This window comes from Epinephelus fuscoguttatus, linkage group LG13 (genome assembly GCF_011397635.1).
Source record: "Epinephelus fuscoguttatus linkage group LG13, E.fuscoguttatus.final_Chr_v1".
In the NCBI taxonomy this organism is placed as follows: Eukaryota; Metazoa; Chordata; class Actinopteri; order Perciformes; family Serranidae; genus Epinephelus; species Epinephelus fuscoguttatus.
The window spans coordinates 25,742,602-25,758,053 of record NC_064764.1 but is presented as its reverse complement, the minus strand read 5'-3'; the positions used below and the strand labels follow the sequence as shown (position 1 = coordinate 25,758,053).

Below are 15,452 nucleotides of genomic sequence, written 5' to 3'. Positions count from 1 at the left end.
TACTGTAACTCTCTGTACATTGGTATCAGTCAGTCCTTTCTGTCCCGCCTCCAGCTGGCTCAGAACGCTGCTGCCAGGCTTCTCACAGATGCCCGGAGGAGAGACCATATCACAACTGTTTCAGCCTCTCTCCACTGGCTGCTTGTAAAGTTCAGAATTGACTTTAAAGGTTCTCCTGTTTGTGTACAAAGCTCTTAATGGTCTGGCCCCATCCTACATCACAGACCCTCTAACCCTCTATTCTACCTCCAGGTCCCTCAGGTCAGCTGACCTGGGGCTCCTGGCTGTCCCACACTCCAGACTTAAGGTTAGGGATGATCATATTATTGTTGTGTCTGCCCCCAAGCTGTGGAACAGCATCCACCTCCCAATCAGATCTGCCCCCACCACTGACTCATTTAAGTCCATGCTCAAAACCTACTTTTATTCATTAGTGTTTGAATGCCCCTGATGGGGCTTTCCGTGACACGTGCCTGTGTGTTCCTGACAGCTATGTTGCTTCTCATGTATGTGTTCAGCAATTTATTCCTTTTATACAGCACTTTGGTCAATGTAAGTTGTTTTTAAATGTGCTTTATAAATAAATTTGAGTTCAACTGACGTTGTTGTTGAGAGGTTGTGACAGGTTGAGCGTCCTGAGAGCTCTCAGGAAGTGTAATCGCAGCTGTGCCATCCTGATCAGACAGTTCGTGTTGTGTGTCCATGTGAGGTCCCCTACAACCTTAGTGTATGCTTGTGTGTGCATCTGTGTGTGTGCGTGAGCATGCACGAGTGTGTGGTGTTAGAGACAATTATGAACAGGAAATCAAATCGGCACACCAAAGGGCTGTTGTACACACACACACACACACACACACACACACACACACACACACCCTCTCTCTGTCTCTCTGTCTCTCTGTCTCTGTCTTTCTCTCTCTCTCTCTGGCCTGTGTGTGCGGCAGCAGAGAGATCAGTGAGATCAGTGTCTACCACAGTGTCATCTACAGCTGAGGGTACTGCTACCTGCCACCTGCTGACAGCTATAGTGTGGACTTCCAGACTCTGTGGGCACATCATGGGTAACTGCACTTCAAGGTGAGTAACGATCCTTAGATGCACATACTGTAGGAGCAGGTTGCAATTAATGCTTTTCTGAAAGTGCTTCTTATACAAAAATATTTAAAACAAGAGTGATTAAATTAGAAAAAAACACTGGCAAGACCATTTTAAAAAGTAACGCTAGCATTTGAATGACACAATACCGCAGTCTGGTGCTGTGTCAGGCAGCTTCTGCATTTGTTCAGCAAGGAAATAACGGGCACCAGAGAAGAACAGACTAAGTTTCAATGTGTTTCATGTGTTTTTTTACAACATGGCGTGAGATGCTGACCTAGAAGCATGCAAAATTCCATATGTTCCAAGCGCTGTTAGTTACTGACAGAGACGGTTGGTCACAGACAGATGTGGGTTGCATATGTAAAGTGTTTCCTGTTTCAGCACATGCTGTCTTGTGTTGAGCTGTCAAGGAAACACTACTGTGTGGTAAAACCTACACCTCTGAGGAGCTGTTGCGGAAATTGTTTGATGTTTGGCATGAAACTGTGCGTAAAATAAGTTATTACCTGTAAAGCTGATTAAAAAAGTTAAATTAATGTTTTCAGTCGTGTTATTTATCACACACTAATGGGTTTTATTCTTCTGTTTAATGCTCTGGATGTCTGTGTCCTTATTGTGGTCTCATCATACTAACCTGATCTAATGTCAGGACAAAGAAGAAAGGGAAAGGTAAAACTATCTTTTAATGAAATTTATAGTATTCAGTGTGTATTTATTTTGGACAGTTTTGCTGCATGTCATACATTTGCATTTTCTGTTTCAGGGGATTTCACACCAGGTGGAAAAAGCAACACAAATAACAAGGTAAACTTTCCCACATCAATGTTGAGTCTATTTTTGTTCAGCATAAATCTTCATAGTTATCAGCTCCAGCTTTTCATGAGACATGGGTGTGCTCCTGTGCTTTCATGATAGCCTTGTCAGAGGTGATGCCTCGTTAGATTTGCATACTGGGTGAACATTAATGTGAGGCCCCTGTTGTAAAAGAAACTGTGAGGCTGTTTGTTTCATCTGCAGGAAGTCAAAACCACTAACCACATTAAAAAAAAAAAAAAAACCTGCCAGTTGCAGAAGCACTGTATGAAAAAGACCAATAAATAATGTGCAACATAAGTTCAGGAATCTCACTCTGTGTGTGTTATCTCCTGACAGCCTAACGAGGATGTCACGTATGCCTCTATTGACCACAGCACCGCCAAAGGATCACCTAGAGCCAGAGCTACCACTGATGATGATTGTGACTATGCAACAGTTAACCTACCAGCAGCGGCACTCCAACCTGAAACTGTGTCCAGGTGCTCGTCTACAGAGGAGAACACAGATGATTATGTTCTCATGGGGTGAACAGAAACTAGGAAATCTTAATTCAGGTTATTGCATGATGCAGGACTCGGGAATGTGACTGTTAGTCAAATCTTGATCTTCAAAGAAACTGTGACAAAATGAAGAAACTGTGACAAAATGAAACAAAAAAACATCCACAGTAGCTGGTTGAGGAAACAAGAAGCCCCCAAGATGTTTCGCTCCACTTTTGAGGTAACCCCCTCCCTGAACATAACTGTGGTGTTACTTCCTGAAGAAGAATAAACCGCATCACATTTGACGTCTGTACAGAAGAAACTCAACCTCAGGTGGAGGATCTGTGGCTCTTCAGTCTGATATGAAACGCCATGACATTAGAACATTATCCAGAATCAGTTAGTCAGAGGAAAATGAACCTGGTGTTTGGCTTGACGAATATTAGCCAATCATAACAGCAACCAAACTGTCAAATCCAACAGCATCATATACACCAAATTAGTTACACCATGACGTGAATGACAACATTTTAAAGCCACTATGTGACAAACTTTTATATTATTACTTTTTACACCAAGATTAATAATGAGGTGCTGATTCCTGGCAATAAACTTGTGATGCTCACACGTGACGCTGCGGCTTTTGGGCCTTCTTCAAGATCAGCAGGTTGATCTTGCTTGTTGATCTTGAAGATGGACGAAACGTCACACTTCACATAAAATAAAAGATAGGCATATGGAGCCAGAGTGTGCGACACTTGTTTTCTACAATCAAACTTCTATATTACAGCATCTTTTTTAAATAAATCTGATTGCATACACGTTAGTTTGCAGAAAAAATTAGCCAACACAATTAGTGTAGTCAGTGTGTACTACAAATAGATTTCTAAATTGTCATTATGGTAACACAATACTTGGAAGTAAATGAAACTGAACTGTACCAAATTCATACTACAGGCTCTACACAGTATGTAGAACGTGCACACTAGGAAAATGGCAAACTAAAGTCAACTCAAAGCCTGCAGAGTTCTTTCTATTTTTGAATGTGCTATTGATGGGTCCTACTCTCTGATAATGTGTTGCACAGAGGAAATTAAGCTCACTGCTGAGAAATAGAAAGGAAATTGTGGGCAGTCTTGAAACAGCTAAAAATAAAAATAAGTAATAAATCTTAAGAAAAGTATTTTTGCTTTCTCTCTGAGAGGTTATTTCAGCTAACTAGCTCTCCAAAGTCACAGTTTAATTGGCATTTGATGTTGCATGCATTATAGTATGAAATGGTGAAGTGTACTTCCTTGTCTAGAAGTAATATTAATTTTGGACAGAGCTTTGGTGTTTGGGCTTGAACTTTTTTTGCCATTCATGCAAGATGTTTTGTCAGTTTTCTCCAAAACAGTGAGCCCACCAGCTTCTGACAAAGCAATGTTAGTTTCAACATGTCACTATGTGTTAAATGTTCGTTACATGTTTTTTAATGTAACGTTGTAATGTAGAAAATTTGCTCTCCAAAATGAGTGTGTTACTTTCAGCATTCAAGGGCTGTCTGCTACAAAAGTGGTGGAACTGTTTTTCCACCCTGAGAGGAAAAAGCATCTATGACACCCTGTAAACAGAAAGAAACACTGACTTTGTAGTCAGGATGAGCACGCCTGCTGTCACTCTATGACTCGACGGCAGATAATCTTTATCTGTTTTTGTTGAAACCTTTAACCAAAGTTTCAGTTGCAGAAACCCCACATTAATCAGCCTCAACCACCCTTTACTAACAACACTCATAGGCCCACATGTCATCCCATCAATGTTGGAAGAATATAATGTTTATGGCCTCAACTCAAACCTTCATCTGCTTCCTGGAGTTCCTCATTTTGCAATACCACTCGTGAGAACTACTGCACACCACCCATATATACTACAAATAGATATTTAAGGCTTGAGAATTTATATTTTTCATGTTTTGTATGTGCATATATATTTGTGTCTATGCCTGAATCTACCTACAGGGTTATTTATAAGTTTGCGTGGATGTTAAATGGTAGGGCGGTGTAATTTACTGTAAGCGTCTTTGTCTGACTGTGGCTTCACTGATCTTTTTTAATGATTAAACTTTACCACTTTAGTCAGTTGTTCTGTGAAATTAATCAGCTACATTGCAACAAAGCATTTGCAAGATGTCATGGCAATAATCTGTTTTGAGATCAAACTGTCAGTGAGGTTCTTCACCGCATTTCAGAAAAAAAATCATGTTGATGTGTTTGCCAGAAATGGACAAGTGACAGACTAAGACAGGCAAAGTGTGTCATGTCCTGTGGTCACCTGTCAGTTTCCTTTTTTCTGTTGCACAATAATCAGTGTGAGGGTAGAAGGCAGATTATAGTTGCTGCACCTTATGGTTTAATAGCAGAAGTCAACAGAAAGTCTAAACCCTGCATGTTTATTAGCAGGCTGTGGGTTTTCTTCTCAATCATTAATACTGGAGGCACATTAGGTGGGCATCTCTTTAGAATAGGAGAGGAGCCTAACAAGAAAAGTTCGGTTTTCTTTGCAATTTTTATTTTTAAGTAATCAGTGCCAGAACGAAATTAACATTGGCTGAATAAATCTGTTTAAGTACTGAACTTTATAAATAATTTTTAAAAAAGTAAGCTCCCTGAGGCCCCTCTCACCCCTTATATGTTTTTTCCAAAGAAAGGAAAATAGGGGTTCCAAAAAAGAAAAGAAAATAACTTTGTAAAATTGAATGAATAAACAAAATAGAATAAGATAAAATAAAATAATATTAAATTTAATTAAATTAAATTTTGGTGAGCCCACTAAGACTGCTTATGTATAGGGCCCAGGATTTTTATCTTGACACAATTAAAAGCGTTTCCACTGTAAACTGCAGAAAAGGCACAAAAGTGGCACTCCAAATTTACATGAATGCAGAGATTATTAGCACTTTTAAGAAATTAAAATGAACTGTGATACAGTGCATGATCATGATGATGTCCACCAGTAGATGGCAGAATAGTCCTCTTTTTCCAGTTTCCACTTCCTAACAGTTTCTTTAGAAATGGGTTTACACTCATAATGAAAGTATTGCACCAAATTCAGAGACTTTTTTTTTTTTTTTGGATGGCCCCGGCTAATAATCATTAATCGCAAAAGTGAAAATGTTGGAGGAGGGGGACATTTTCAGTATTTAGAACATGTGCATTTGTCAACCCCAATAAAAACATAAAGATAGCAGAGGAGTTTTGACAAAATTACAGACATTTACAACCCCCAAAAACCTCCATTTCATAAATGCCCCACCCAGTGTTGATCAGTCGGGTGACAGAAAGTTCATGTTCAAGCATGTCTATAAAGGGTGTAAAAGTCATCTTGACGTGGAATCTTTTTAGATATTAACCACAGTGGAAAACAGTGTGACTGTGTGTCACACTTTAACTGCAGCACTTGTTATCAGCACTGTAAAATTCAGCCTGATGAAAACAACACCCTTGTTCACTTGTTCTTTTGCACTATTTTTAGTGCTCTTCTTATTTTTGCAGAGCTACACGGAAAGCAATGTGTTCAGATGTGTGTTTAATACACTCAGTCACACACTTCTGCATTGAGACATGAATATTTTACATAATATTGTCTACATTATCTTGAGGCAGTTTTACACATGGGACATTTACTCCGTTGACTTCAGCAAGAATCCATTAAACAGTGAGCATGTCTTTACAGTTTATCTAGAAATATGTGTTATAATAATATTAATGATAGCAATAATCATACAATTGCAGCACATCAAAAGTTCTGTAGTCTTGGAGTGTTGTGCCTGGCTGAAGGTGGTGTTCTTTCCAGTCCAGCAATCATTGCATCTGTAGTCATTATTAAAGTTCTCCATGACACCCACACAGGGAGTAGTGGGCTGCAGTGCTATGCACTGGAGCCAGTGTGTGCCATCAGGTACATCCCCTGTTCCATCAGGCGAGAGTTTTGCTCAGGCAGATTTAAACTGAGAGGCTTCCCTCTTATCGGAAGTCTTTCATCTCATTCCCCTCTGTCTTTACTATTTCACCACTTCTCAGTTTCACAGCCCTCGCACTTTCTCAGAGAGACATGTGCATTTAAAAGTGTGCATGTGATGCATGTGCAGGATTTTATGTGAACAAATCTGCAGAGGAGTTATAGATAGAGTTCACACGTTGAACATAGCTGGCGTAGGGCTCTACTTCCTCCACATCGTCTGTCTGTAAAACAGCAGAGGGGTGTCATGAACAGAGCTTAAAGAAGTTCAGTAAAACATGCAGAAGTGTCAACTGCAGACTGACAGGAAGAATACCCACTGGTGGAGGTTTGGATGGTGAGGTTACGGACTTCTTGCATCGCCTGGTGAAAAATGGACACACAAACCAGCTCAGTGATTCCACAAAAAAATGCTTGCGTGTCACTGAAATTCATTTATCAACACGTGAAAATGCTTACCTCAATAATATTAGTTTCTGTTGTATAAAAAATAAAACTCCTGCCAACAACACGATGATCACCACACCACCAATGATGAACAGCCGAGGCACATAAACTGCTGTGAGAGAGTGAAGTAGTTTTGTAACAATCTGTTTAACATCAATACAGCACATGAATTTGCAAAGTCATAACTGCCACTAAAATGTAAAATACTTAGTCAGTGTTAATCAAAATACATAAAATGACTTATCCACTTTGCAAAAGCCTGACCTTTTGGGAGTTTTACAATCCTTTCTCCTTCCCAGTACTGGTGCCTGACAACACAGCTCAGGTTTTCTGTGTCCATTCCTTCAGGAAGCTCAAGGCGACTTTCCACTGTTAAAAATCCATGTGAGTTAGTTTCCACAGACAATGAGTTTCCTGCGTGACTCCAGCTGATGTTGGCAGCAGGTTTTCCTCCTGCAGCTCTGCACACTGCCACCATCTTGTTGTACTTATGCTCCAGCCACATTGATACAGTAGGAGGGACTGAGCCAGGGAGGAGAAAACAGAAGAAACGAGACTCATCAAATACTTCAGCTTGCTGTAATTCAACCAGACTACACACAAAGGTATACCTTATATACCAACACTGAGGGGACACACATGAAACATGGGTTGGGGGTGTTCTCCTTCAGAAAATTTTGAACATCAAACACTTCATTCTCTGCATTCTGGTTAATTCTCATGCACCAATTTGAGCCTTTTTTTGTCTTTCCTTGTGATATCAGTGAATTTGATTCTGCAAAATATAAGTCATGTTTTTATTAGGCGAAACAAATGCTCATGTTACAAATAAAGAAGACACCACATCACCTGCTCCCGCCAAATCAATGCCTATGCACCAAAACTTGCTGTTTTATTAATTTTTGTGAGTGTGATTTGATTGTGAACTGACCCTTTAAAGGTCCAGCGTGTAGGATTTAGTGGCATAAAATGAGGTCACTGATTGAAACTTCACCCATGTGCCCAGCGTGTAGGATTGTGGCCGATGCAAAAATCCAAAACTGCAAAACTGCAAATGGCCTTATCGAGAGCTAACGTTTAATTTGTCCATTCTGGGCTACTGTTCAACAACATGGCAGACTCTGTGGAAGAGGCCCTGCTCCATGTAGGTATAAACGGCTCATTCAAAGGTAACAAAACACACTGATACTTATTTCAAGTGTTATACACTAATGAAGGTATAATTATGAATGCCATATACCATGTCTGTCCATATGACCCTAAATTATACACACTAGACCTTTAAGAAGTAAACTTTATCAATCACATGGTTTTTGAAATCATCTAATACTGTGAGGAGAAAAGTCATACCTGTGATATTCACGTGTATCATATGAATGTCGACTCCTCCATTGTAAACTGACTCACACCTGTAGTCCCCCACGTCATCATTTGAGAAGTTTGGGATATGCAGGTATGACTGACCTCTGGATGTGTTTTGGAGTGATTTGCCATCATTGCAGTAGTCGCTTGTGTCTCCAGGGGTAAAGGCTATTCTACATATTTTATTCTTATTTTTCAGTGTTAAAGTCCAGGTGACAAATATCGTCTCATTCCATGTCTTATTGCTGCATGTCAGGTTAGCTTCGCTCCCCAGGTTGAAAGTTAAGTGTCTGACCACTGAAAAAAAAAGGATGCAAGAAAGAATAACTGCATTATTTACACATATAGTGGTGCATAAATTGTGCTTAATAAATGATTTGGGGTTATTCTGTTATAAAACAATTAACACATTACACACGTCCTAATATAGACTAAATAAATACAACATACATACACATGCAAAAAGGAAAAAAATTCTACATGCGGCAAAAAATAAAACAAAACAAACTATAAATAGCATGCTTTCAGCATGAAGCATTACACAGGATACAAACAGTTAAAATACATCATATAGTTGCTTTATGTTTATAACTGACAAAAAAATATGCCTGTCTGGAAACCTTCTTAGCAAATATTTTAAGTAAAACACTTGATAGCTATCAGTCTAAGATGATAAAAATCAAGTTTCATGTGAAGTAACATGACTAAGACTAACACTTAATAGAGCCTCTTAATATATTACCAAAATAAATTAAAATAGAATGACTACACCTTTATTCATCATAAATATAATTAATGATTTTAGTTCATTTCAACTAAAAAAAGAGCTTTAAAATCAGGAAATGAGGAATACAAATGTTCATCGTCGTGTTCAACTTCCTGCGCCTTCACTCGTCCTACTTAATAGTCATAGTCTTATTTGATATTTTACTCATACTGCAAAATAGCTGAAGAGAAAAAGGGGAAAAAGAGTTTACCAAAACCTTTAGGATAAGAAGTGCTGGTGTTCGCAGAGGTGAAGTTTTGATTAGGTCCTGAGAGAGATGGAGGTGGATGTTAGAAACAAGTTAGTAAAATTTGTTCAGTCAGAAAGCAGCAGTTAGTGATTTATTCTGTAGTGTACAATCAGCGGAGCAATGATTTGATCTGTTATTCATAGTTTAGTTTAGTTAGTTAATTAGGGTGTGAAGCGATACAGTTAAAACCAAGATATGACCAACTGCAGTGGGGCTAAATCACACACATGTGGCAGAAACAGCACTTCATATCTATTTATCCAGCTTCTATTGTGTTTTATGTGCTTCAATGTGTCCTGTCCAGATGTGATATGATGTTTTAATGCACCCTTTTAATGGTAGATTTTGCACATGCATACCAAAGACAAATGCATGCGTTACTCTCATAATCTCCCCTGTTTCCCTGACTGCACTGTAAGACACCCACTGACATTAGCCCTGCTACTACAAAGATATTAATCAGAAAATTTAGTCCTCACTGGCTCTCACTGCGGAGTGTTATGGGGGTCTGAGACTTGTTTACTTTTGAGGGATGTAAGCAGATGACAGTGCATAGGGTGGGATGACAAAACCACAGACCCAGAAAAGAAGCGTCTGCTGCTTCATCCTCCAGAGACCACACAGTGGAGAAAAGCTGCATCATAGTGTGTGCCCTGTTCTGAAATCATGGTTTCCACTGAGGAGGCAAAAGGCACCATGCTGCTTGTTCTTTCAGAAAATATGGGGCAACATTTTCATACGTGTGTTGTGGAAGGTTTTCCTCCCCCTGTCAGTATCTGTATACCCCACCCTCGGGCTTGTTCTTTCCACTGCCTGTCTGCACTGTGAGTCACAGCGCAGATAATTTAGCAGAAATCTCAGTGTCAAACCAATTTACAGTATACTACTAATCCAGGTATTACTGACATGTCACAGGTTACAAGTACAGCTGCATGATTTTTGAGTTGTATTGAAGTGTACAATATTTTCACACAGCATATCTACATAAATTATAAAGTCCCACAAAAGATGCAGTTTAAAACAATGTTTAGTGTCTGTGGAGACAACTCCTTACGAGGTCATCGTTTTGTGCTCCTCTAAAAAGCCATGTCTGTGTCTTAAAGCTGTCCCTAACAAAGACTAAAAAAATGTGAAGATGCAAGTAGAATGTATTAATGTTCAAACCTTGATCCATGCTCCATACTTCAGACAACAAGAGGATACTAGCGGCATAAATCCACATCATGTCCCTCATCTCCTGCTGTCCTCAGGTTCCTCTTTAAACTGGCAAGTGCAGCACCTCTCACACCAGTAAAAACACATCAAGCCTTTAACCCACTCCTTCCTCCTGAACTACAGCAACATCAAACTGGGCAATTTCGCTTTCTCTATTGTAGCCCAAAGACGCTGAGGGTTTGAGCAGAGCAGGTTCACCAGCCCATCCAGACAGAGTGAACATCCCTTGCACCCCTCATGATAAAGAAACATGGAGGACATGTGACTAACTAATCCCTCCCTCCTTCTGTCTCTTCCCCCCTCTCTCCAAACCGCTTTCCACTCAAACACCTGCCTTCTTCTCCCACACAGGATGACGTCTGACAAGCAAAGACACCAGTTTCCTTTTGTGATAAGTCACATGATCATCCTCTTTCAAAGCAGTTTGTGTGAACACTCCAAGTTAGACAACAGCTAGACACGGTCATTTGAATTTGTACTGTACCGTACATCAAATCCAACACAGCTTTGACTGCCTTACATATGAAGGCCTTGTTGCCTGGGCTACACCCAACAGCCCTGCTCTAAATCCTACTTTCTATAATGTTAAAAAAAATCAGGTTTTGTTTAAACTAAGACAGAAATGTTGCTACTTTACATTCTGGAGGCTGTAGCTTTTGGTGCTGATGTATTACATTTCTGATATCTAGTATATTCTCACTGATATAACTGGTGAGGACAAAAACATCATAAACGCCACTCACTGTGACACAATAAAATGTGACAGCAGCACAAACTACACAGTCACCAAAATGCCAAGTTTAGCTGATTCAACACTTCCTGAAAACTTAAATCTCCTGATCCTCTTGTTTCCTGTGCTGCTGAAATGTATCCTGTGACTTAAATGTATCAGTTATCAGTAAATTATATCTTGATAAACGCAATTTATGTAACCACTGAAATGATTTCCTATTAAGTCATATTCATTCATCTTCTAACCGCTTCATCCTCTTGAGGGTCGCGGGGGGGCTGGAGCCTATCCCAGCTGACATCGGGCGAGAGGCAGGGTACACCCTGGACAGGTCGCCAGACTATCGCAGGGCTGACACATAGAGACAGACAACCATTCACGCTCACATTCACACCTATGGACAATTTAGAGTTATCAATTAACCTAGTCCCCAATCTGCATGTCTTTGGACTGTGGGAGGAAGCCGGAGTGCCCGGAGAGAACCCACGCTGACACGGGGAGAACATGCAAACTCCGCACAGAAGGGCTCCCACGCCCGGGATCGAACCGGCAACCCTCTTGCTGTGAGGCGAGAGTGCTAACCACCACACCACCGTGCCGCCCGTCATATTTTTATAAGCAGTTATTATTATTTTATTTTATTTTATCCTATTTTATTTAATTCATTATTATATATTATTATATTTTTCTATATTTAGATTAATTTCTTGTTCTCTCTTTTTTATGATTTCTAACCCCAGTATTACTACATCATATAATTCCTTTAAATACAAATAGAATACAAAAGAAATAAACAACAATAACATTTTAAAAGTCTGCCCCCCCCCCCAAAAAAAAACTTTAATCAAAGCACAAACATTATAACCTTAATTCACTGCATTTATTTTACTTTTAGCGAGGCTTCAGATATCAAACTGCTCACAAAGTTATTCAAGAGCTGAAAGCTTTCATGCTGAGTAAGTGTTATTTGTTTGTGGTCTCATATCTGCTGGTGTCAGAACATCTTGCTCTGTAAGGGTTACACAATGCAGACTTGCTTACGTGTGCTGTTTATGGAGCGCCAATGTGGGTGCAGATGTTACTAAGGGACTTCATCCCCAGTTTGCAGATCAGAGATTAACTGACAGCAACGTGTTTGGTTGTCACTGAGTGTATGTGGTTATGGTCTGCGAGGTCTGTGTGGAGTTTGTGGTTCATGAGTACATCTTGAGATGAGGCATTTTGATATTAGCTGCCCTATATAAGATCAGGAAGGGCGGATGAACAGTAAAACTCAGCTTTTCTTTTTCTAGAGTGCATCCTCACTCTGCCTTCAGAAAAACTGCCAAAACGTTCAATGCTGATAAACAACTTCAGAAAGGTGTATAAAATCAACCCACACCTAGAAGACTCTGACTTACTTGTGTGTCCTCATAAACTCTACAGCTGGTAGGATTTCAAAAACTATATACTGACATATGAAGAAGTAATATTTGCAGTGATCTATGCTTTTAACAGGCATGAGGCTGTTCTCCTTTTTCTAATATTAGACAGTGTTTATTTTAACAGCTTAGCAGAAGTTCAGCTGACTGTGAGCTGGCACACTTGGCTCTAAAACTAGCTTTTCCACGGAGTTGCAAAACCTTCCAGCTGTGAAGTAACGTCGCTTTGGTCAGCTGTGTTCCTCATATCCAACAGGGGATAAAAAACAATAATTATATTAATAATAAATAATACTTAATTAAAAAAAACATTAAAAAGTTGATGAAATAGCGACTTTACGGAGGATGAAAATACTCTGCCACGTTTGGTGTGTATGCGTGTGTCTGAATGTGTGTGTGCACTGTTTCCCCTTGATAGCACAGACTTCCTGTTGATGTCAAAAACAACCTTTTTGGCAACCCAAAAATATGCTCTGAAGGGTAAAAAAACCGAGACACATGAAGTGAAACATTTCCTGAAAACAAATAGTAGGCAAAACAAATTACTTATGTCTGATTTTATATTATAACAACAATTTAAGCCAATTAAAAAGCAACTGTTGAATGAAATTAATTTAATTTCTTTTTTACCATTAAAACGCCTGATAAGCACTTAATTAAATGTATGATTTCTTATCACATAAACAAAGGAACACACTGTTTTATCACGTGGTCTAAGTGCAAAAAAAAGTTCAGAGTGAGACTGAAGGCAACTGTAACATCTCACCAGTCAGAACCGAGACATTACCATGACACTAATTATGATCCCTCTCTGCCTGCCAACTCATCTCCAGTCCTGGTTCCCAATTGGGGGTCCTCACCCCTAGTAGGTGAGTAGGGGTCACCAAAGCTTCTCTGAGGGCATCATGAGGCCTTCTTGAGTTTGAAGGGTGTAAAGCGGGATTTACACTTGTGTTACAGCTCTGTGCAGAGACTACGCTCTAGCCTACACGTGGCCTACATTGTGTAAGCATTTACACTTGTGCGGTGGTGTGTCTGTGTCACTCTGCAGCCACACCTCCAAAGCACTTGTCAGTGGCAGGGTTTCTGAAGTGCTGTAACGTTTGGTTTATTCAAAACACACCCATAAACACACATTAAACACATATAAACATGGCTTAATAGAGACTATTTCACACACAAGTACACAAATTGGCTTCACTATAACTCGCAGCATTCACAGAAAAACACTTGTCTTGATCTGGACACATTTTCCCCACAAATACAACATGCTAACGTTATTAACACAAGTCTATGGCATTTTACATTGTATTAATTAGCCTAGCAACTAGCTAAGCTTTCTTCTACTCATAAAAAGCTGGGACAAATCACATACAAGATTTAAAATGCTATTTTGTGGGGGGCTTTATTGTCTTCACAATTTAGTGTTTCTTCTGGTTACAAAATAGACAGGAGGTCTGCGTCACCGCAACGTGTAGTTTCATTTCTGGGGAGATGCACATCAGAGACTCTACGCTGACGCAGAGCCTACGCCTACGATGTTTAGGTCGAGGGACTGTGAGGGTATGGGCAAAACCTTCAGCTTGCACCTCTTGCGTCCATTGTGGACTTTGAGGTGTGTTCAGGATCATTGTCTTGTAGAAGTCATTCTCTCTTCATCTTCAGCTGTTTTACAGATAGTGTGATGTTTGCTTCCAGAATTTGCTGGACTTTAATTGACAGGTCTTTTTTCCAGAAAGCGTCAGTCTTGTTTAGATGTTCCTTTGCAAACTTCTGACACTGAATTTCATGGTGAGGATGCAGGGAAGGTTTTCTTCTGATAACTCTTCCATGAAGGTCATATTTTATTTTATCATACACTGATGTAGATCTATCATAATGACACTGCTCTGTCCTGCCTTCCTCCTCCTCCTCATCTCCTCCCTTCATTCACCTACTGTCAGTTACTGTCTGTGACAGCCTTGCAGCCATTTCTATTAATCCATGTAAAGAAAGACCTTGCCACTTAATTAGTATTATACTCGTCACGCCTTGTGCTCATTTTTTATCTGGATCACAGTGCAAGATAACTACAACTAGAAAGCACTTTAGAGCAACTAATCCCACTTCAGCAAGTTAATAACTAAATGGAGTCTACTGAGAAGACGTGTGCCATTTTGACAGTGTGTTATTGCAACTCGTACTGTGTCAGACATCCTGTTGATGATAGATAGTGAAGGATAGCTCAGACGGCTGGGTTCTGGATGTTGCACTAATCTGCATTTTCAAAATATCTAGATCAGGGGTGTCAAACATGCGGCCCGTGGTCCAGAGCTGGCCCGCCAAAAGGTCCAGCTTATGTAAAGGCTGAGGTTTCAGGAGCAGTTTGAACAGTAGATACTTAATGTAAAATGCTGCCTCTGGGGCTTTTCCACTCTGACCAGAATACAGCTCTCTGAAATAACAATGAATACTCACTGTGGTCATATTTAAAGATATTAAACATTGTGCAAAATATTGTCATTCAGTAGCTTCAGTACAAAAGAATCTGTATCAGACTCCTATCCTAAAACAATATGGGTGGAAATCTGCTGCTGAGGCACTGACAAAACTTTAGATTGTAAATGGTTTGCAAGGCAGGGGATGACTTCACCTGCTTCTTCAGTAGCTTCCACTCTAGTGGGAAATTATGAAAAGTCACATGTAATGAAAGTGAGTAGTAGACTGACTAAGTGTGGAAAAACTGAGACATATTCTTGAATTTGCATATAGTGTTTCGTAGGATATTGCGGGCTGCATCAGCCCGATCTAGATGATTTGATCTTGATAATGCAGTGTGGTGTGTATGTGTTGTAGTGTTTGGATTGTGGTTTATGTATTCTATTGT

General features: G+C 39.8%; 2 protein-coding genes across 6 annotated transcripts; one reads left to right on the top strand and one right to left on the bottom strand.

Annotated features, from left to right (window-relative positions):
- Nucleotides 1–898: 898 nt before the first annotated feature.
- On the top strand, nt 899–4,502 carry si:ch211-214p13.7 (uncharacterized). 2 transcript variants are annotated; one of them, XM_049595016.1, is made up of 4 exons: nt 899–1,077; nt 1,748–1,767; nt 1,877–1,902; nt 2,251–4,502. In XM_049595016.1, the coding sequence occupies exons 1-4, from the start codon at nt 1,058–1,060 to the stop codon at nt 2,440–2,442; spliced, it is 258 nt and encodes an 85-aa protein (XP_049450973.1). In that variant the 5' UTR covers nt 899–1,057; the 3' UTR covers nt 2,443–4,502. The 2 variants fall into 2 exon arrangements, with proteins under 2 accessions (XP_049450973.1, XP_049450972.1); XM_049595015.1 differs by having other exon boundaries at nt 903–1,077; nt 1,862–1,902.
- Nucleotides 4,503–4,907: 405 nt separating this feature from the next.
- si:ch211-214p13.9 (cell surface glycoprotein CD200 receptor 1) lies at nt 4,908–10,760 on the bottom strand. 4 transcript variants are annotated; one of them, XM_049594959.1, is made up of 7 exons: nt 10,385–10,760; nt 9,182–9,238; nt 8,193–8,501; nt 7,107–7,364; nt 6,855–6,951; nt 6,716–6,758; nt 4,908–6,619 (listed from the first exon to the last, which is right to left on the bottom strand). In XM_049594959.1, the coding sequence occupies exons 1-7, from the start codon at nt 10,452–10,454 to the stop codon at nt 6,530–6,532; spliced, it is 924 nt and encodes a 307-aa protein (XP_049450916.1). In that variant the 5' UTR covers nt 10,455–10,760; the 3' UTR covers nt 4,908–6,529. The 4 variants fall into 4 exon arrangements, with proteins under 4 accessions (XP_049450916.1, XP_049450915.1, XP_049450917.1 ...); XM_049594958.1 differs by having other exon boundaries at nt 4,912–6,619; nt 6,855–6,954; nt 10,385–10,755; XM_049594960.1 differs by having other exon boundaries at nt 4,913–6,619; nt 6,855–6,954; nt 9,188–9,238; nt 10,385–10,752.
- Between the last annotated feature and the right edge of the window lie 4,692 nt (nt 10,761–15,452).